The 23,868-nt window shown below is 33.1% G+C and overlaps 1 protein-coding gene across 2 annotated transcripts in view; it reads left to right on the forward strand.

Annotated features, from left to right (window-relative positions):
* Positions 1 to 23,868, forward strand: part of Pcb (Pyruvate carboxylase) — a 98,835-nt gene that overhangs the window by 17,254 nt on the left and 57,713 nt on the right. The window contains exons 2-3 of one of the 2 annotated variants that reach the window (XM_076786632.1): positions 16,333 to 16,740; positions 17,562 to 17,911. In XM_076786632.1, the coding sequence (XP_076642747.1) occupies positions 17,770 to 17,911 (142 nt within the window). In that variant the 5' untranslated portion in view covers positions 16,333 to 16,740; positions 17,562 to 17,769. Of the gene's footprint in view, positions 1 to 16,332; positions 16,741 to 17,561; positions 17,912 to 23,868 lie in introns of those variants that run through there. The other variant, XM_076786640.1, reaches the window with a different exon arrangement.

The following is a 23,868-nucleotide window of genomic DNA, read 5'->3' on the forward strand; positions in this document are numbered from 1 at the left end:
TATTTTATTAATATTCTATATTTTAAATCTAGCTACCCTAAACATTAATTACTACTTGATATATTTATTAATGTTTATTAAACAATCTCTGTAGTTTTTGTAGCAATTTAAAAAGATTGTTGTGTTATGCAATGGCGTTCACGGATAAAGAGTCAGGGGAACAGTATATTTGTTATGTGTATACAGAATGTAATAAATCTCTGCAAAATACTATCTATGCGGATAAATGCTATCGCTAAGATGTTTCATTGATTAAAATTTCTTGCGGCTAGAAAAATCTATTTATGAGTTTCCTTAATACTGTGACGTTATAGTGACGCATGTAGCAGCTTTGGCAGGATAGTGAAAAAGTTCAAATGATCTATTTAGTTAAAATGAATTTTTAGATACTTTTAGGCAATCCAATTCATTGGGCTTTTCCACCTTTACAATTACATTCTTGTTGTATATTTCATACTTTTCTAATAAAAGTAAATATTGGTTAATCATTTTAATGACACAACAATAAAGGCTTGAAATTTAATATAAAATCTTCTCTTTTCATAAGCTATTGAATTATTACTACAAGTCTTAGAGGCACCGTTGAACATTATCCGATTATAAAACACGATTGAACTAGACGGCAAACTAGACTGCACATCTTCTTGTAAAATGACGATAATCCGCATTACTTGCAAGCAATAGAAGTTGCATTGAATGTTATTTCTTTTTTTAACAATTTTAATAAATTATTAATAACATGATGATATGTTTAAATTCTACTGATGTGTTTACTATATCAATTTTCACTTACTCATTTTTATTTCAAGAGCATGAAATCAACTTATATGTAATAACTCTGATTTCCCTCATGTTTTGAAAAACGTTATCTAAATTATAAAAACATTCTTGTTGTCATCAAAAAATATTTCCACGTATCTATGATATCTTATCCTGAGAATGCAATGAAAACATGGAATGGGAACCGCTAGTGTTAGAGTGGAGGTAGTTCTGTTAACTATGTACATTAACTGCTTCGCTCCCACGGATGTGTTATGTCCACGACGTTGATACTGTTTGTATAAGGTCACAGACGTGTCATCTCGCGACGCATTGCTGTTCGTGCGATGCCACAGACGAGTAAACACGCAGCTTCTGTTGTTGCTCCGTCTGGGGTCACTTAGCTTGCTTCTATGTTGTGTCAATCAGTGCCCATTTAGCTGTTCACGGGAGTGGGCCACGATGCCACAATTACGAAATCGTATTATAAGTGATAGCGATAGTGATACGGATAGTAACAGAAAAAATTCAAGTGACGATGACATTCCATTGTCCGAAACTTAGAAGAATTTCATAAATCAACAATAGTGGAATATTCCCACTGCCACAATGAATCTGATAATGAAGCACGCAAGATATTTCGTCTGTGGCATCTCACAAACGGTATCGTGTCGCGGGATACTACGTCCGTGGCATCGCACAAGTGGCATTGCGTCGCAAGATAGCTCGTCTGTGACCTTATACAAACGGTATCTACTACTAGAATCGACTACTAGACTTAAGGGGGCCGGCAGGCATTTGGCCTTGACTGTCACGCTATGTTACGCTATGCCTTTTTTCTAGACATTTTACGTCTTAAATAAGTAAGTAATCAATTAAAAATGCATACCACCGTGTTTGTATATGTCTTTGCTATGTCTGTATAGAGCCCTTTTTTCGATACGAACACTAAATCTCGCGAAATTAAGAGAATCTCTCAGCGGCAGCCATCTTGTGACGTCATACTTGCTTCAGAATTCGAATTTTCTGCCGAATATTACAAATTACTCCACGATGAGGTAGAAATTCGCAATTTGGGCTCTATACAGACATAGATTGGACTTTTAGGAAACACAATTGACCACTTCTAAACTGCTCATTGCAATATTGAAGCGATAGTTTGAAAAGGTTTTGACCCATGCATACGTATATGGATTTCAAACCCTGCCGGCCCCCTTAAGCCATATAAAGGTCAATACATTAGTACGTAGAATTTGATACTCCATCGATTCAATATACAAAAGATAGGTCATTCCATTTATAAAAACATTATATTGCGTGAGATCACAGTAAATATGGCCTTGAGATGACCTTCACCCACGCATACTTATGTCTCCCTCCAAACACGATAACTTTCTCTCAAAACATTTTTTTGTATCTGTATAAGTAATAAAGTTATTAAGGGTGGAAGAGTTAGGTGGGACATATAGCTATTCCTTTCTAGAATCACAGCGATAAGGTATTTATCAATATAATTGTGTAAAAACGTCAATATTTTTCTACGTCAAAAGTGTATGACGTAAAAAGATCTAATTTTCCATCCATGATAACACAAATTACGTAAAAGCGTAACTCCTCTATCGTGATTGAAGATTTAGAAGTTAATCTAAATTGCCAATCGCAGCCGCGGTGCTCCCGGCGGAGTTTATCATGTTGCGAATTTCTTCACTTTGAAAATGTTGCTCACTCTTGAATAGATCACATGAGAGTATCTCAAATGTGCGATCATTGCATCTTCTTGACTTGGTTAAAGTTTTTAATTAAAAAATGTAACAATTTTAGTTAACGATTTTGATTGATTGATTTTAATTAACTTAACAATATGCTGGCGAAAATCGACGTACGAATCAGTTGTGTTACGTACGGAGAAATTTCTCTGCGTGCATTTCGATTAGAATTTTTCTAATTTCTCTTCTGAGAATGGAAAACACACTAACCAACCCTTTGCTTATTGTAGAAAGTATGACTATGCTTCAGTCGGCACAAAGCATGATTCAGTACAGCGACAATACTATAAGACTTCCTAATGTAGAAATTTCGAGAACATATTCACGATTTCCAATTAATTCTTTTCTTTAGCGATTCTCGCCAATTTTTATGACGTTGAAATATGTTGTCAAGGTCAACATTCTAAATAACTTTCTCCTATACATGTACCGCCTTAGGGCTCCACCCCGCCCCCTTGCAACCCCTTCTCGAAAAATCTAACCCAGACCTAACCAAATTTCATTTAAAATGGCGGAGTTCCCTGTAGTAGACTTAACAATTTTTAATAAATATCTCAAAACCTAAGGTCGCGCGGTGATAACATGTATAGGAGAAAGATGTTCAAAATAGTGAACCATAACAATATATTTTAAGGTCATCGAAATCGGTGAGCAATCGCTAAAGTAAATAATTTCTACAATAACTCGTGTACTATTCGAACACTCATGTTTCTTTGTTTAGTGCGGATAACCGGGGTTCTACTATACTTTGTATAAATGAATGCTGTATTGTTATCGACGAATTGTAAATTTCTACTGCATAAATATTTGCATTTAAATGTACCAAGATAAAAGTCTAGCACAGTTAATACTCTGACGTCTGAATAAACAATTTTAATATAGATCAGAAATGTCCCGGCTCCGCATCTCTTCCTTCCTCTTCTCGACTTTGCGCTGTCAGACTATTAACAGAATTGTGTTCGGCTATTAAGTGTACTTCTTGAAGACAACGCTTTAATGAATCACTCGACAAAAATTCATTTGTCGTGGCACAAAGGTCTGACTATAATCGATTTTAATGGTTTTAATCGCTTTCTTCTAAGATGTTCTGATGAGAATTTAAACGCTAAGGTACATTGAATGATGAAAAACACTTATGTATATAAAAAAAATCAATTAATTAATTAATTTTTTTTTATTATTTCTGATTTTTGCTTTCACGTGATAATATTATATATTTTTAAAATAGTATTGACCGTTCAGACTGGGTAATTCTATATATGAATTACTTTTTAGATACGAGTAAACAGTTTGATTCTTTGGTTGTATATGTTGTGCGTGACCGCGTATGCAATCGATAACAATTAGAAATGAAAGTCAGATGCAAAACACTCAATTTGAAATCATAATAACATTTAATTTCGATGCATCTAGCTAGCACTAACGTAACTGCATCTCGAAAATGACCAACGACCAAAACATATCTTCTCCTGTTGTTGCACAGCTATTACTCACGTAATTCCAGATTTATTGTTGTATTACAAAAAGGGAAGGATATATAAAAAATGGAAGAGAGGGGCTAACTATATTCCCCTTACTTTTGAATCAATTCCCCTGACCTGGCGACATTGAACCTAACGCAAAGTCAGAAAGCTACTAGGACATTAGTTGTGAAGCACAGACAAATTCGATGCGAAATCGAGGAGCTGTTAGGAAGTTGGATAATGCAGTGTTCATCCGTCAGACAATGGCTAGGTAAAGAATATAGGTTCACTCTATCCAGGCTTCCCTACCATCGGACGCATTGTTGCTATTGGCCGAAATAAATGATGGAAGAACGACAGTGGGTCATACCGAGACCGAGTGAAATACAGTATTATTTCCGTAAGTCTCGCAAAGTTCTCTACCGTAACCGTCAAAATGTTATCCCCCACCACTGGAGGGATCCCCCTTGGAATCAGTCTAGCGGTAAGCACGCTCGACGATGGAGCCAGCGAGGGATCGAATATCGGTAGAACTCACACTAATGCTAGCAAAATGTAAAAGATTGCAACTTTTTCTAATTTTTTATTTTTTTTTAATGAAACTTTTACCATCGTATTCGTCTCGTTTCTCTCATTCAAATGACACCAAACACGATATAATTGCGATTATATTTACTCGTGTAATGAGCGATTAAATTTTTGCGCATGAAAGGTATTTACGGCGAACGGAAAAGAAAGAAAAACAGATAGTCTAAGCGTCGATCCTCAGTTCCTCTTTCATTTTCAATCGCTATACTTCTGTACGTTTGGCGCACTGCAGTAAATTCTCGATATATGTCGCCAAGGCCTGGATGGTAAATGTCGCGGAATTATCCCCACTATCGCGGGGTATACCCCGTGAGGGGTCGAGAAGCTCGAGAGACCTCGGTCGCCAAAGAGTGTAAGTAATACGGGTCAGGTATATCGGTGTGAGACCAGGAGACCACTACTACTCAAACAGGAAAACTTCTCCAATTTCCATTATTTTTTTTATGGAACTTTCTCCAACATATTCGTGGCATTTTTTTAATGAAAATGATACAAAATATGATATCATTCCAATGATATTTACACTAATTTTCTATTAATATAATAATTGTAATGAGAAGTAACTTTTATAATAAGTTTCAAGTTTTCATTACACAAGTAAATCCGAAAAATGCCACGAATATGTTGGTGAAAGTCCCCTAAAAAAATAATGAAAAATAAAGAAGTTTTCTTATTGGATTAGTAGTGGTCTCCTTGTCTCACACCGATATACCTGACCCGTATTACTTACACTCTTCGGCGACCGAGGTCTCTCGAGCTTCTCGACCCCTCACGGGGTATATCCCGCGATAGTGGGGATAATTCCGCGACATTTACCATCCAGGCCTTGGCGACATATATCGAGAATTTACTGCAGTGCGCCAAACGTAGAGAAGTATAGCGATTGAAAATGAAAGAGGAACTGAGGATCGACGCTTAGACTATCTGTTTTTCTTTCTTTTCCGTTCGCCGTATTTTTCTGTATGACATTTAGTAGTAGATAAAACGGTAGATTTGAATATTCCTGGCTTATAACTTTCAGATGACCTGGTATAATCATTACGCAATAACTATATTTGTGTTCTCGCTTACTACACACAGAGTAGATGAAACAAAAATCAAATAAAACTTTTTAAAAAGTTTTACACAACTTTTATCGGACGATGCATGGTATAGATTTTCGTCAACATTGTCAATGATGAAGCACTATCTTTCTACTGAAAAGGATTACTTAATATTTTCAGGCATTTCACAGTCTCATTCAACATTATTATCATAACGTGACATATCATAAGCACTGCTTTGTAGTTTACCAGAGAAATTAGTTGCCCATGTCAACAGATGTACCACCGTATCAAGGTATTTAATTATCTGCTGATCAACGAACTTAGTTTTGCTAGTGAATCGCTGGTACAAATGGTAGTTTAATCCCGTGCACTACTATTATTTATTTTGTGGTTACAGTTATTCAAAATTCTTCATCGTTCAGAAATTTATAGACAAAAAAGAAAGATTATATTTATTGTATGCCTACGTTTTCTCCAAAGGCTATATGTATATCGACCACATACAGTAGAATTTCATTTCGGTTTAATGGAAGTTAATGAAGTACAGTGGATCTACAAAGTATTTTAACACTAAATTCCCGATTCTCGAGAAATTATCAATATTTGAACTATGATAATTTCGTTCAAAAAATAGTACAATGATAAATCAGGAGTCTGACTCGATATTGTAGGGCAAGGAGTTAAGGACAAAATTTCTTTCCCTTTTTAATACAAAATATCGATTCTGGTAATTATTAACAAAACGGACGACCTCGCTGATTTCAATGAGCTTGAAGTATGAAGTATGTTGTCAGGGTTAGCAGTCTGAATAGTTTTTCTCTATACAAAAATTAATACTACATAAATCGGACACCCTCTTTAGCTTTATGTAGATTAAAAGTGCTATGTATTGTTAATACCACTGAAAAAATGACAAAACCACAATTATCGTAAAATTTACTCTGTAGTTTTTTGTTTTCTCTTTTCTCTTTCTTGCAAATTGGGAGGGTTACAATTAAACAGATATCTTCGAATGCTATACTCGAATGATTATGGGACAACCTTGCAATACAGGTATTTGTTGTACTGATCGTGCATTAAGAAACAAGATCGGATATAACTAACGGGGTAGTTAAACTCTGCTTATGCAATTGCATATAGATTTAATTGGACTATTATGAAACTTGGATCTCGGCCCGGAGCTAAAAGTCGATATCGTACACTATGTTAAGCTTATTGAGCCCGTTTTATGACACACAATCAAGGTCGGTTAACGACACATTTGAATGGTCTACTGCATTGTATAGTAGTTCAATTGGTTTCACTTTTCACGGCATCTATGATCTGAGAATTAAAATGGAATTAGCACACAAGTTCATAGTTCAATCAAATTTAATGTATCCAAGGAGTTACATTCATGGTTGTAGTGTATATTTAATTTGTTAGTGCCATCTTCGGTATTGCAGTTATCACTTCTACCACAAGCGTAAAAAATTCGATAACCGACGTTGAAAATGCGTGACAATTGATAAGCCGGGGTCACGCTGTTTAGTCACATCAGTTTACAATTTTTCAAGCTTTTATTCGATACTTTTATGAGATATTTATAACGTACTAAAGTGATAATTAGACTGCGGATCTTTATGCAAAATAAAAATTGTTTGCATCCGTTGCAAGAAATATGGGCTACTCAGGAGTTTCTTTCTGCTTTTAATAATTTTACTAGATCGAAATTAATACATTCAAATTCTATAATTCTTTTCATCTGCCTACTGTTTCAAATTATGTACAGCTTCTCGTTTTTGTCATAAATGCATAAAATCCGCAATCGAATGACTAGACCGCGGATTTTTATGCAAAATAAAAATTGTTTGTATTTATTGCAAGAGACAGGAGTTCAATAAAAAATATTTTGCTGACTTTGAAGGTTTTCTAGAGTTGAAAATAATATATCGACGTCCTTAAATTTTTGTAATCTCTTCAGAGTCTTAAATTTTCTCCACTACATTTTTTCCATAAATTCATAAAATCCGCAGTCTACTAATCACAATAAATCAATAGTAACCATCTTCTTTGATCGAATTTAGAATGATTATGAAAATAACATTTCATACGATGAGTTAATAAGGTCTGCTATCTGACAAACTGGTTACTTGTTTTATTAACTGTACAAAGGAGATTGCTGAAAGCTGATTTGGCAGATACTAAGTGTGTTTAGATGAAATTTATTATAACATCGGTCAATGTGACCGACGTGTGTTCTGTTTATATGAGCGAAAAAATAAACATATTGATGAAAACATTATGTGATGGTTGGTCAAAATGTGGTAGTAAATAAACACGCTAGTACTCAATGGTAGAAAAAGCCCCAAAATATAGATGATAATCTAATAAACGAGGAAGGTGAACAACCAAAAAATTCAGTATTTACCATAGCGTAATCGAAAAACTCGTCATTTTTTGACAGAATATGACGGTTACAATGATGCATACTTTAGTCAATAAGTTTTATTTAGAGAAAATTATGTTTGTTTAAAGTTACTGTTATGAATCGGCCGTTTCTTATGCAACTAAATAATAATTGTAGTGCAGTGAAAAATTACTTAGATGACATGTTTGCAAAGAAATTAACTGGAACGTATGAATCCGTAAAATGGGCTCCAAGATTTTCAAACTGATCATCTTTGGATCTCTTTTAATGAGACACTGTTAAAAGTATAAAAAAATAATAATAGCGAATAGAAAACACTAGTGAATGTCACTAAAAATGATTCACAAAGTTGAGCAATGTGTTCTTGCCAATAGAGGACACTGAAATGTTATATAAACTTGTCAATAAGGTATTCTTGTATATATAATGTAGACCACATATGTAGAATGATTAGAAGTATTCCAAGTAAATCTTACGTTCCTGACCTTGTACAACTTTGAAGGTTATTCTATTGCACATAGTTTTTGTCTTGATACTCGCTTTCATGTGATGCACCATTATGTTGTTTACAAAAACAGTATTATTTTTCTCTTTCCTCATTTTTTCTGTATTCTTATCATTTAGAAAAGGCTACACACACAAACAGATGACATTTAAATAACTACTCGATGGGGAGTGTATTTTAATATTATTTAGATTACGTAATTAGTATTACTAATTCTGTATCTGAAATATGTTTCAAGCGACTGTTACTGTAGATTGTAATTTGACGATGTTCGGGTAGCATTTTCGTTCAGAGTAATAATATGAATCAATTCTTCTTTGTAGTTACCTTGGCAAACGAGAAAATTTAGTCTCAGTACGTAACTCCGAGAATCGGTGTTTCCTGGCAAAAGCACCAGATTCTATTTCAGAAACGTCGAATGCAACTTATAACCATGTAGTAGTAAAAGGGGTAATAGTATAAAAAGTACAGAAAAGAAAACGATACTGAATATATGTGACGGTAATTATGAAAGTGGTCGAAAGTAAGAAGATCCCAAAGAATTTAACTTTCCACTTATTTTGTATTGTGTTACGTACGCAAAAGTTTCTCCGCGCGCGTTTCGATTAGAATTTTTCTAATCTCTTTCCTGAAAACGAAAAACGCCCTAAATGACCTCTGAAGATTGGGTTTTTGGCATTTTCTCGTCAAGATCTACAGAATTATATAAAAAAATTTTTAATCTCTGGGTTGCCAAGGTGAAGCTTAACCTTTCATACTATACAAATCCTTGAATTTTATTTCTCGGAGAACAATACAGAAAGTATAAACGTGTCGCGTCGTAACGACACAAGTCTTGATCTGGCGACACTGGATATGTACTTACACTTTACACTTTTAATCGGACTGATGATAGCGTTACCACAATGTGCTAGAGGCGACCGTGCTCCATGGCAACTGAAAGAAAAAGAAAGGTGAAAAATGACATATAATAAGGAGTGGATACCAACCAATCCAAAAAAATTAGCTCGCCCAGACACGCTCCTTGACTCACCCTGTATATAACTTACGTGGACCTAAAAAACACATTTTCTAAAGTATCGACACAAGCTGAAATAAAATAGTTGTGAAAAGTATGTTTTACTATTTTTTTCATAATTCAGACTAAACGCAATTTTTCCAAAATTTTAATTACATACCATTTAATAAGCTAACCCGTCTAGCTCGACAGAAAAATTGAAGTCGTTTGGTTAATTTATAAAAAAGTTATTCTGACTTAAAGTGTGTGCCTAGAATTAGGAGACTACGTATCATACTGAATTGAATATTTTATATGTTTGGCAGTACATATATGAATATTGAAAAATATTGCTTTCCAATGGCTAATTATTATACGTAAAATAATCTTGCGAATGGTTCGTTATGTTCGTCATTGCTTTCACGAATACTCGTGATTTTTGCGCAAACACTTGACAAGTTCAAACACACACGCACGTGAGCTCACAATTTAATTTCAAGAATGCGTAACTGCTCCGTTGCTATCATATCGGAAATAAAAGCGATATCGTCAAGATTATTATGCGTTAAACATCTATGAAATAAGTATCGCTTAACACGAATTTTTAAATAATATGTGATTTTCATTTCAAATCACTGACTCTATATTAATTTTATGGCTGATAGGAGAAACAAAAAGCTTTGCATGATGGTCAATCTGAATCTTTACAATCCCAAATACACACCACATATTAAAGTTATTTTAAAAAATAAATTAGGTATACTTTAGTCTTTTGCTTTATTTCTCCATACAAAATTCAACTCTGCAACGTGAAATTGTTTCTCATTCTGTACTCTCACATATTATAGTACAACTTTCTATTGTCGCGTTGACGTATTATTTAGCATTAAAATATTTTCTCACTATTTCTAAAACACGAACTAAAGTAGAAACCCGCCATCAATTTAAATGCTGTGAAAATTAGTACGATTAATATGTGAAGACATACAAAATCCAATCAGTTTATAAAAATAGGAAATATTGAAATGCTAGATTACAACTTCGCCATTCCTTTTCTTTGCAAAACTGATATGGGATTATACATACTGAAATGCAGTAACATTCCAAATGACTCGTCTGAGGTTCATAGTCTACGTGTTACGCAATAACAATGCCGTGTAAAACGAACCATGTCATAAAACGAAAAATCTACGTTAGCAATATCTAAGTTCGACGTCAATACAGCAAAATAATCTATTTTCTCTTATCTATTCAATGAATTTATTTTCTAATACATTCAGTAATGTGTACAATTATTAATATAAATAACTTTTTATCTGTTTTCATTCTTAATTGTGTTGCGTAAAAAAATAGAAGCCGCTGCAAGTTGAACTAGAAGTAGCTAACACATATCAACACAACTTTAAAATATAGTTATTTGCAAAATGATTATTACCATTTGTTCCTGATTTACTTTACTGTACACATATACAGGGTGAGTCTGATAACACCGACGATCTCGAATAACTCGTAAGTTATTTGCTGTACGAAAAAAATGTTCATACAACTGTTGCATGCTTTCTAGGGGGACATACACTGTAATCTGTTCTTTGTTACTTTTATTGTTTATCAAGGTATTAAGGTCGCATTCAGTTTTTTAAATAGAATATCCGAATATCTCGTTATCTATTACATTTAGGATATATGAAGGTCAATACTTTTTTGCGCAGAATTTTGTGCTTTGTCCGAGTTCGAGAAAAAATGTTGGGCATTCTATTTAAAAACTGAAAGTGACCTTCACAAATATCAAAGTTACGAAAACCAGATTACAACACTGTATGTCCCCTTAGAAACCATGCAACATTTGTTTCAACATTTTCTTCGTACAACAAATAAGTTACGAATTTTTTGACATCGACTGTGTTACCAGACTCACCCTGTATAAAGAAATGATCTTACCATAAAAAATGAATCTGAAATGTAAAATGTATCAGTGTATTTCTTAAATGTGTTAGAAAGGTAAAGGACCTCCTTCCTTTCTTTGGCATCCGTAATGGCTGTGTACTCAGCCTCAGTCGAGGATAACGCAACTGTCCGTTGCTTCCGGGAATCCCAGGTGAAAGGACCTCCGCAAAAATAAAATACGTAGCCGATAAATGAACGTCGGTCGATCTCGCAACCTCCCCAATCGCCATCCGTATAATCTGTTAACGAGCCGTTACCTGAATGATAAACTAAACAATAATCATTAGTTCCCTTAAGGTATCTCAACACCCTTTTAGCGGCTTGCCAGTGTGCCTTTCCGTAGCAGTTATTGAACTGACTTCTAGCCGATCATTTTTCCCAGTCGGACCTGTGTTTTGGACAATTATTGAGTAGATACTGTACAGGGTGTCAAAAAATTATATGTCGCGGCCACCATAGCGTGATTCTACACCTACGATTTGGTGGAAATTAACATAAAAAACTCCCCGCAAAATTGACCTTGATCTTGAAAATCAAGGTCAAAAAAACAAAAATTTTTTTGTTTAATCGTGTTCTACTGGTCATAAGGACCAACTTTGTGAAAGAAACCATGGGTCGCATCTCAACCGTTCTTTTAAAAAATGATGTTGCATTTCTTATAATTTTTGCAGCTTCTTTCTTTCATTCTGTAATTAGGGAAATAGGAGTATCATGATTATGATAATTTCATACCTAACGAGATAGCTTACTGATGGTACCCGCTGTATGATAGTACGCTATTTACTTATATATTGGCGCTGGATGTAAAAAATTTACAAATAAAGAAGCTGCAAAAATGATAAGAAATGCAACATCATTTCTTAAGAGAACGGTTGAGATGCGATCCATGGTTTCTTTCACAAAGTTGATCCTTATGACCAGTAGAACACGATTAAAGAAAAAAAAATTTTTGTTTTTTTGACCTTAATTTTCACGATCAAGGTCAATTTTGCGGGGAGTTTTTTATGTCAATTTCCACCAAATCGTAGGTGTAGAATCACGCTATGGTGGCCGTGACATATAATTTTTTAACACCCTGTACATATACTATTTTTATAAATAAATTGATTTTACTTTGATCGGAAGAAAGCTGTGTTTCTCCAAGACCTTTGTCGACAATTTACTTATTCAGTAGAAAATTCTAAACGTTTTACTCTATTTACTTAATAAGGATGTATATTCTTGATGTAAAACTTATTGTTAGCGAATGTTATTCTTCGAAACAGGTTTACCAAGTCTTGAGGATACACCCACTGTTAATTTTGACACACTAGTGTTAGGTTCAATTTTAATTTGTTGCACAATATATCCTACATGATATTCGGTAAGAATTTTCTTTTTCCCTCGACCGCACTTATTTTTTAATGTGCCTTAATATTTAAACTTATCAACTATTTTATGTACAGTAGAATGAGTTCTATCAACTATAGTACCGATTTCGCAAAGAGACTTTCCTTTGCAATATAAATTAACAATAACTTGACGAAGAGAAACATCTGTTCCCTTCCTTTTCGCAGCCATTGTAGTAACCGATGGAAAATAGCAAATGGAGCAAATATATAACGAGAAAAGGAAAGCAAATATATAACGGCATTCATTTCTAGGGGAATCCCATTCTGTACGCTAATTATGCCTTAATAAAATAGTGGAATACGTGGTAACATTAAGGAAAAAAGAACATTACTACAATAAACATACATATTTAAATTGACCAGTTATTGCCATTTTTTTTGCTACATATTAAAAAATGTAACTTCAATACGAGTGTATATGCATTTTTCCGACTAGCTGTATGTCATGTAAATAAGACTACTGACTTTTTCACACCAACCTTGTTACAATACTGTTTGTTTCAATGTGATAATCGAGAATTATATATATTATTTCCCCCAGTGTGTCTTCAATGGATACAATAACTTCACTGTACTCTCGATGTACCAGAAATAACTGAAGCAATATATGTATTCGAAACGACTTTAATCAAGCTTAGTTTTCATTCATCCGAATGAGCATGTTGACACCCGAGACGATTCTCGAATTGAAACTACATACTACATTGCCTTAGACCGACAAAAAAGCTGTTTTGTAGTCACGGCAGTCTTTGTATTCTGTTTAATTTGAAAGCCGACTGAAGACTGAAATTCCGAAATATTTTTTTAACACATATTTTCTAATTTTAAGTAACGCGTTATGCTAAAGTTACGGTTTCCGACATGATGAAAATCCCTATCACATTGTGAAATGTACAAATGTTTATCTGCGTAAACAATCGAAAGATTTGTATGTAATATTTCTTTTACGAATTTTTTCGACAATACTTTTGATTTACTATCAGTTACTTTACATTGACACGTTCGAGTGAGATTACTAACCTGAATTTAATTCAAACAGAAATAACCATTACTGTCTTTCAATATTTAATTTTATTACCCTAATTAATCATTTACGGAGACATCAACAAATATCTATGTAAAGATGTGGAAAAGTACTTCGACGACGTTACTTCGTTACGACGTAATGTCTTAAACTAAATTGGCATTTTACGGTTATGTCGAAACTTTAAATATAAATATAATGGGGTATTTTCGTAATGAGGAGAACTAACTCTATAACTCTGCAAAATCTCAACCAAATCGGTGACGGCAAGGCTTTTAGTCTCTTCTATTTTGGTAAAGAAATTTCAGAAATTTCTAGAGACTAAAGAAATTTCTTCCTGAAGGCTTTTTAGTCTCCTTGTCAGTTTGAATAAATGAATCAATATAATAGAACAGTATTCAAATATTTTTATCTCCATACTCAATCAAATGCAGGGAGATCTATCGTACATTATTGTGTTTTGTCTATTTTCATTTGTTATCAATTAGTCATGTGATGAGTGAGCGATCTCGTGATGACAAACAAGCATTCTTGAAGTCCTTAATCTCGGCAACGTTACTGTGGGACTAATCACGTTTCAGTTGAAACGCTCGTCACGATCTACGCGATAAAGAAATGATAACATGACGACAAAAACAAGCATTAGCGCAATAACTGGCTAATCTTCAGTCGTTCTACTGGTTCAATGTTCACCAAGAGTTGTTAGAATACGTATCATGGAATTTATAGTAGTAACTACATAATATTCAAACTATTTCACAATGTATGTAAATACGATCACGCCATAGCGTTACGTAACATTTCAATGAGAAAAATCAGCAGGATCGATGACACTCGTTAATAGTAACGTACAGATATGTACACATGTCTACGTACGACGAGATACTAATTTAAAAGTGAAATCTTCGCTTGTATCATATAATATAAAAAAAACTTTGAACGTGTTTTTCTTTGATTCGTGTATTTAATTCCTACGGTTTCAAACAAATTTTTTTTCAACATTATTTAAAACTTTCGTACAATCTATTTCCCTGATGAAAACGCTGTTAATATTTCAAGAAATTTTTGTCCGTAAAGGGATTAGAAAACCAAATTAAACCATCTTTTACACAAACAGTACGAAAAATTCTGACCATAATCGTAAATTGTTATTCAAAATCTTACTAAGACAATTTTATATTTTCTTTGAGTTTGTTAGGTTCAGCGACGATGTACGGGAGCAATAATTAAAAATATTATTTGTTTCTTGTTTATCGCAAAAATTAAAGGCCGCAGAACGCTCGCCAATCTGTACTTCTGGTAACGAACAATTAAAAGCTTCATAAAGGATGGCTTCTTAATTAAAAAAAAAAAATCACCTTAACCAATCAAACATTGGGATTACTTAAATAAAATAGCAACACTTCTCGCTATACAAAATGTTGGTAATCAATGGTAGAAATGGCGAAATTTTAAAATAGAGTATGTGGTAGACTCAGTTTCTTTGGTTATTCAAAATTAAAAATTTTATTGATGAATATTGGCACGCTTAAGTCAGGTCAAGAACAACATGACAAGGCAAATACACAGACAAAATTGACAGCTCACGCACCGCTATTGGCGGAGTTTATTTATTAATATTTTGCAATGGAAATCGAATGAGTAACCCCTACTCATGCTTTTTCAAACTTTTTTCATCTATATCAGGAGACATTGTAAAATTTATCTAGTATAAGTATTTATCTAGTATACTGTTCAACATTTATTTTGCATTTCCATTTTTCGATAGGCGTTTATTATAGATTTTGCATTATGAATATATGTATGTACATGTAGGATTGATATACTTATTTATCTCTCATGTATAGTTTTGGATAAAATCAATTAAAACAAAATGCTTATTCGCGAATTGGTAGATGTTTTGTAGTTCAATCGTAATACTACAACCAAAACTATTAGTTATTTGAAAAAGTGTTTCATACAAAACTTTCTCTGTCTCGAGGGGGATGTAATTCAGTGCCGCTATTTTGTCATCTTTATTTTATTTTAATGGAATCGCATAATTTAACGTATAATTTTTTTGTATTCTGAATAAAAATGTATATATAAACTGTACATAAATGTATATAAAAATTATAAAAAAAGTTACGTCAAATGATCTCAGGAATCACCCTTCTCGTGGAAGTACAACATTTTTGGGACTCCCTGTATAATAAACCTGTAGATTATAATAATATTTCTTGAGAAAAACACTTCGGAACATTTGCATTATGAAATCGGATATTTCATATGCAACAACTTAATAGAAGTTGCACTACAGTAACATACAGTAAACAATATGAGTTCGTTTGTTAAAATTTATTTAACAATTTTACTGATTACATGTTGTGCTAATTCTCCAATATATACCGGCAGAAGTTTTGATTTGCTAACCTTGAATTTATAAATTGTTTGTTTCAGGAAATTGACCATCGCACCACGCAGTACTGCCGACAACGAACGAATTCGATCCTGGTGTACTTATTTGAAAGCCGCGAGTTTAGTGCAGCAACAAAAATCCCCCCCCCCCCCCCCCGAAACAGTGTTCTCCAGTCAAGAAAAGTAGTTCTCCAGACAAGAAAAAAAAAAGAAAAAATATATATATCTTTAAATAATTCAAACATCCAATACATGTGCAATTACATAGCAGTGTTATTTAAAACAAAGAAAAAACATTTTCTTAAATAGACCAGTAAATATTTTTTGAAAAGCTTGACCAAGCTGTGCTCTTTTAACCCTTTTGATACCCTGTGGAAGTTTGACACATCAAAACACCATCACTAGACGAAACATTGAAGTGGAACAGAACAGGGTTTTAGAAACATGGTGGTCAGTATGTTTTTTCAGATGTGTGCTTAATGATTAGACTGCCGATTTTATACATTTGTGACAAAAACGACCTGGTGCAATTTAAGACAGTAGAAACATTAAAAGAATTTAAGAATGCAAATCATGTTGTCTTGAGTTTGTTAAGATTATTAAAGAAGAAAATGAAGATCTGTATGGCTATTGTTTCTTGTAATTAATGCCAACCATTTTTATTTTGCATAAAGATATAGTTATTACTGGGGGTAGTATTTGAATTGTATCATTTAATTATATTCTAAGTCAAACAGAAAGGGCTTAGTTGGAGTAGTGGATAATTTTATGCCGTATGTTAAACCCAGTTTCCTCTTTCTAAAGTCTAGGGATTCTTCGTCAGATTCTGCTAAGAGACTTAAAACAGTACATATACGAAAGGCATCTAAGGCAAGTTTTATACAATTTGTTGTCATGAATTTCTTAAAAGGTCTCAAATGATAGAAAAGATCCAAACATAGAAACAAATATAGGCTAAACTTCACTTATCGGACCCAGAAATTTTTAATTTTTTTGTGTGTCATCCTGCAGATTTTGACGATAAAATAACAAAAATCCAAGTTTTAATTTTAGGAATTCACTGGTACAAAAGTTATGCGTGTTTAAACAGCATAACAGTAATTATAATTATAATTATTTAAGTAACAGTAACAGTAATTATAATTAATTATAGTAATAGTGTTGTCTGATGATGGGGTTGTGAAGCGAAAACACGTTGTAGCAAAGGGGTTAAATTGAACCATTTTATAAAGTAAAAATTGTTCTATCTTTTTCCTTATACTTTGGTACAGCCAAATCTCGACTGACCGTGGATAAAAGTATACAAAATAAAGGGCATTCGTGAAAGGCAAATCCCTATATTGTGAACAGAAACCTGACACGTCAACAATTGTGTACGAACTATCTCAATAAATTAGTTAAGTGCCGGGTAATTTTCATTGCCTGTTATACATAGAAGGCTGTGCAATCAACACGTTTAAAGACTGTGTTCTAATTAAAATGTTCAAAATGAAATACTCGCGAGCCCGAAGTGCGTTGATGAAGTACAACAATGTGCTGCAAGTGCGTAATATTCCATCAAGACTATTTGCCACTGATGTTCAGTACAAACCCATCAGAAGCGTTCTCGTTGCAAATCGAGGTAAGTTTTATTTTTCATTTTCTATTTTATAAATTTCGGAAAAAATTTACGATGTAGCATCGTTTTAAATTATAATATAAAGAAACGAGTTAGAGGTATTTTTAAATTCTAAACGAAACCAGTGACCCAATTTAATTTTGCTGAACAAGTGTACGTACGATGTAAACATGTTGTTATGGTTCACAGTTTAATCAGACCTAGATGCGGATCTTTATGCAAAATCAAAATTTCCTAGATAAATTGCAACAAACAGGTTTTAAATTTAAGGTTTAAGTTTTAAGGTTTGTTTTTATGCAGTTCTGTAGATTTTGACGAAAAAGAGATCAGTAGTCCAAAAGTTATGCGCGTGTAAAAATGTGCGATTTTCAACGGTTTCCACCGGGAAGGGCGCCGCCATATTGGTATGACCTCGGGCATTTTCCACTGAGCGGACCCACGAGAAGATTGGTCGGGGTTAGGTTTGTGGGGGGGGGGCTGCTGTCAGGGCCGGCCCAACTACGCTTGCAGATCTACGTTATCGACATCATCATGTGCTTGTGCTGCCATCTAGCGGCTCCGCTCGTTAGAGTACACATACCAACATGGCGGCGCCCGTACCTGTCAAAAACGTTTCCAGTCACTCAACTTTAAACATCCAACCAGTGAGTTCCTAGATTAAAACTTGGACTTTCGGCATTTTTTCGCCAAAATATATAAAGCTTAACCATTATATTTTACAATAAAGTTCTATCGTTTTGAGAAATGCAAGAACAATATTCTTTTGGCTATTTAGACAATCACTGACAATGAGATTGGTTGGAATGTCAAACGTTAGTCGTTGTGTCCGAAGCGCTAGACAGTCAAGAAGAATATGTTCTATGGATAGAATTGTATCGCAAGAGTTACACAAAATTGGAGGATTTTTTGTAATTTTATAAAGGTGTTTAACATTTAAGTGGCAAATTGTAATTGTAAGTCATGGAGTAACAATTTGGTCTCTCCTATGTATTAAAATCAATGAAATTGATTAATTAAATCAATGAAAAGTCGGATTATTTTAAGGTGATGTTTCTATAGCTTCATTAGTTCCTAAGTGAGCGTCCTCGTTACCAATAATATCTTTATTCTTTTTATATAGATGTAATCGAAATTAAATTAAATATGTTTTGGATTATCGGTGTTCCGTAATCATGATTTTCCGAACACGAAATTACACTTTTGGAGTCTGGGAAGATTATATATTTTGGATTGCTAGAATTGATGATTAATCTGAAGACCAACTGGATAACAAACGTTTCGCTATAGAAAATTGAACAAGAATCATAGAGTTTGTATAATATACGGTCGTCAGGATGAATAATTACACAGCCCGTTTCTTCAGTGAATTTGGAACCATCAGTGAAAATTTTAGAGGTTTCAGAGAACAGAGTTTTCAAAATATGGTGGTCAGTGTGTTTTCTAAGATGTGTGCGAAATAATAAATCAATTTTAGGAAGTTGTGTTAGTCAGGGACGTCCAGTTAACAGAGATACAGTTTCCTTTCGATATAAGACGATGGCTGGGAGGGGCTTCGGACGTATTGCGGATTCTCACTTGAATTGTGATTTCCCCTTCCTTTAAACTATGAAAATAATAATTTAAGTCATTACGCTCATTTTAATTAAAATGTTGCTCGTCAGAAAAATTAGTTTTTCTACATTTGTTGTGCGAGTGAGTTTGTTATCCTGAAAAGTCTAATCTAATATTTGTGACAGTTAATTATTAGCGTCACATAAAACTAATTTATGGCTTTTAAATGGTACGAATTTTTTATTATTCAATAAACTGTTTTGGGATTCATTTTTACATCAACTTCTATTATCTGATATATGATAATGTGATATCGGTTCAGAATTCAATGTTTGCTTCAAGATGGCAAAATTTTCTTACGGAATTGTTTTTCGATGACCACAATGAAATTTGGGCAATCTTTTAAACAATTAAAGGCAACGCAACATACCATTTTATGACCTGTCGGTCCCATAAAGTCTCAGCCTACTCAAGAATAATACCATGCCGAATAGATACCCTCATCCGTAATACGTCGAAAGCCGTTTCGAGCCATCGTCTTATATCGAAAGAAAACTGTATTACGAATCTATGACACAATAAGAAACACGAAGAGCTGTTTTTTAAAACTACGAAGTTGTTATCATTAGCAAATTATCGTGTTCAAGTTAGAGCGATGCTATTATATTTTCACAACAATAGAGCTGCCGCATAGTCATAAATCTAACGTCAAGAGATAGTGTGAGTAATTGCGGACATGTGATCCTTTTCACTGTATATTATATAACGAGCATCATTATCAAAAGCAGACAGCAATAAAACAAAAATTCCATCGGTTCGTGTTATCTCGCGTCTCTCACTCCATCAAGTTAGTCTCTTCCAGATTTACGTCTTTTATGCATGAATGTATTCTGTAAAATGGAACCAAAGGTTTGCGAGGTAAATGTCATAATTGTGACGTTACTTGTAGAATACTTGGTACCAACAAGATGTTGATTCAATTAAAAAGAATTATAATTTTAATCAATTCGACAATGCAAGTTTAAAATATAGCAATACACTTATGCTATGTTCAAAGTGTTAAGTTAACCTCTTAACTTAAAGAAATTCGGGTACTAAATTCGTGGTACTAAGAACGGACCAAACGTAAACAACGCGAGCCTAACTCATGGCACTTCGATCGGACCAAACGTAAACATTTCGTACAAGTTTGGGAACACGGCTGGACAGCTAAATGATTCGACGCGTGACCGACCTTGTTGTTCATTGTGGACCGCGCCGTCGAGACTTAGCTCATAGGACAAGGGGTTAAGTTTAAAGTCTGCACCAAAAAGAGTATTTATTATATTATATTGGTTTATTCTTAGCGAGCATTTCCTGATGCTGTTAGCAGCTCCATCAACTTTTACGGCGAAACTCTTAAGAATTAAAAATGTTGTTTTGATAAAAGAAAAAGGTGGAAATTTTTGTGAATTTATTTTCTTCCACTTCTTTTATTGGCTTTACTTTTTCGAATATAGATCAAAATATTATTATTTTTATCTACACAATAACTTGAGGATTACACACGGGTGGGAACAGTCTTTTCTCAAAGTCATTTTTTTCAAGAGATTTTAAGATTATCGGTATTTTTTTATTGGAACTTTATACAGGGTGTCACATGTAACAGTTTTCACGATTTTTTAAGTACTTGCGATAATCTGACAAAAAATATTTTCAACAAAAGTTAATCACCATTTTTTAGGCATTTTCGATAGTGCAATTAAAAAATGTTTTAGACAAAAGTTTGTCAGTACTTAACGAGCTACATGTTAGCATATTCTTAAATCTAAAAAAATGCTTTTTACGTAAAAAAGTAAAGGTCACCTTGACTTTTTTAAATGGCACCACATGTTTTGGACATCATAGAATTGTTGCTGACGTCGAGACGAATTTAACAGTGTATTATACTATGACCTTGAAATGACCTCAAACTCGAAAATTTTGTGCAAACGTAACATTTATAAAAAATTATTTCTTACAAAACAAAGCAAATTACATTAGATGTTCAAATTGTGATCCACCTTCTACGACCACCTTATCTTTGGGGATATCTGCAATCCGTAGTATACGACACAAAAGTCAATAATGTTCAAGAACTTCGGAATCGCATAACAACTGCATGTAATAACATAAACCGAGACGCCCTAATTATGGCGAGAACGAAAAGTCTAATACAAATGTAATTTGCTTTGTTTTGTAAGAAATAATTTTTTGACATTTAAATATATTTAAATAATGTTTTTGTAATGAACAATGTAATACATCATTCAATGACAGCAGACCTAGGCATATTTTATTTTTAACGCAAATAAGAGATAACTATTTGAAACAATTTATTTTGCACCGTTATTTTCAATACTGTTAATTGAGAATAAAGACAATATTGAATTAATTTAAACAATAGCAATCTCAAAAAGTATATTATTTCGATATTTCTTTATTTCGAGAATGTCAAAAGAAATAATTCTCAAAATAATATGCAACTAAGGGTGTCAGTGTAAACTGGACTCTAACTTGATAATCCAGTTAGCTGATATAATTTTGAAGAACAATTTCGCAATTCTCTGAAATAATTATTTCAAATAATTATAAAATCAAATAATATGTTCTTTGAAATAATATTTTAAATAATCTTATTTCAGAAGTGCCCAGGTCTGAATGATAGGGATAAGACGATTGCTGCTGCAACTACAAACGCTGTAAAATTATACACTTAATTACGTAATGTACGATTAATTGTGTAATGTACTTACTTATTCAATGTAAACAGTATTGTTACCCAACGTAAGCAATTAAGGTGAATCATATGTTTTTCATTGGATCAAGCAAGATCTTGTTGTGTCAATAAATCTTTTGGGTTTAATCTTATGTGAATGTTCGATTTGAAGTATCGTCGCATTATTTGGAACAAGGTCATGCGATTAATCAAACTGCGTTTCTTCTACTTTGGAATGAGGCAGTCTCCCAAGCACTCCGCGTAATTACGCTGTACTTTTTAGTATAAGCTACACGCTCGTATGCGTTGTGATCTATTTAGCTGCAGATGTATTTGTTATTGTTTTTTCTTGTGTGAAACACTAAACAATCGGATTAGTTATAAATACGTAAACATGTTTTATATTATTTCCAGCAGTTTTCGTATATGACTTGGAAAAAGAATTTCACTAATTATTTATTTTTAGAGTACCTTATTTGTTTAGGAATCAATTGTATAAAGTATATTGTTAGATTTTAAATTGCTGTATTACTCGGACATTGCAATCTGTCTTAATCAAAAATGTGCAATGTGAAATTCTATACATTATCAAAAACGAAACAGCTGTATTACCACTGTTGTTATTAAGAATTTGAGTTTTGTAAGACAGAATCTGTTAGTTTAAAATTAGCTGTCTCGAAGGCTGATGATGCGACTTATTTTTTATTAATTTTCCATACAAAACTGTTATAAGCTAAAAATATAAAAAGAGTTAAATGGCCTTATATACAAGGCCAAGAATCAGAGAACACAATATATATGTACATATACATATATACAATATGTATGTATATATATTCCCATTTTTATCTCTATACTGAATAATCTGATTTGATCTGTTTAAACATATTCTCCATCAGACAGTTAAATGGCATTTATGAAGTTAAATTTTTATCCAATTATTGAAATTATAAAGACATTTTTGAGGGGAATTATTTAGTAAATTTATTGATTTGAATTGATCGAACGAATTTGTACAGTATGATAATACATAGATATACATGTTCACTTAAAAATTATTTAATAAAATTAAATGTTATTTTTGTTGACCCACCTTTGACTTTAAGTGTAACAGCTAACGTGCTACGTTTAATGTAAATGCTATTACATGCGTTTATTAATTACATGTTTAAAATCTATTTTGTCACACTGTTCGATTGTTAACTGTATTTGCTATATTTTAACCCTTATATTTTAACCCTTAGCACTCGAATGGCGACTATAAGGCGTCACTAAAAATTGCTATATCAGTATTCAAAATATTTTTTACGTTATGAAATTTTTTTGTATTTAATGTTACTAAACATTTCAGTATTGTACGAGTAAATTCCACCAGTTTCGTATGTGTAACACAAACACAAATATATAGAAGGGAAATATTTTAGGTCGGAAGAAATATTTCGTTTTGGAGTTGAAATAGTTTCGAGTGCAAAGGGTTAAATCACTATGTTCTGAAAACCTATAAATCTGGTAACAACACTTGTTATACTCAGATTTAATTTCAAAATAATGAAATATTCATCCATAATGTTACCAATAATAGTTTCCTTCTCTACAATAGGTGGTTCCAATACTGTTCCAATGTGTAATAATTAGATTTATTAAACATTTATGATAAAAATGAGTAGAAGAA

This window comes from Halictus rubicundus, chromosome 1 (assembly GCF_050948215.1).
Source record: "Halictus rubicundus isolate RS-2024b chromosome 1, iyHalRubi1_principal, whole genome shotgun sequence".
NCBI lineage: Eukaryota > Metazoa > Arthropoda > Insecta > Hymenoptera > Halictidae > Halictus > Halictus rubicundus.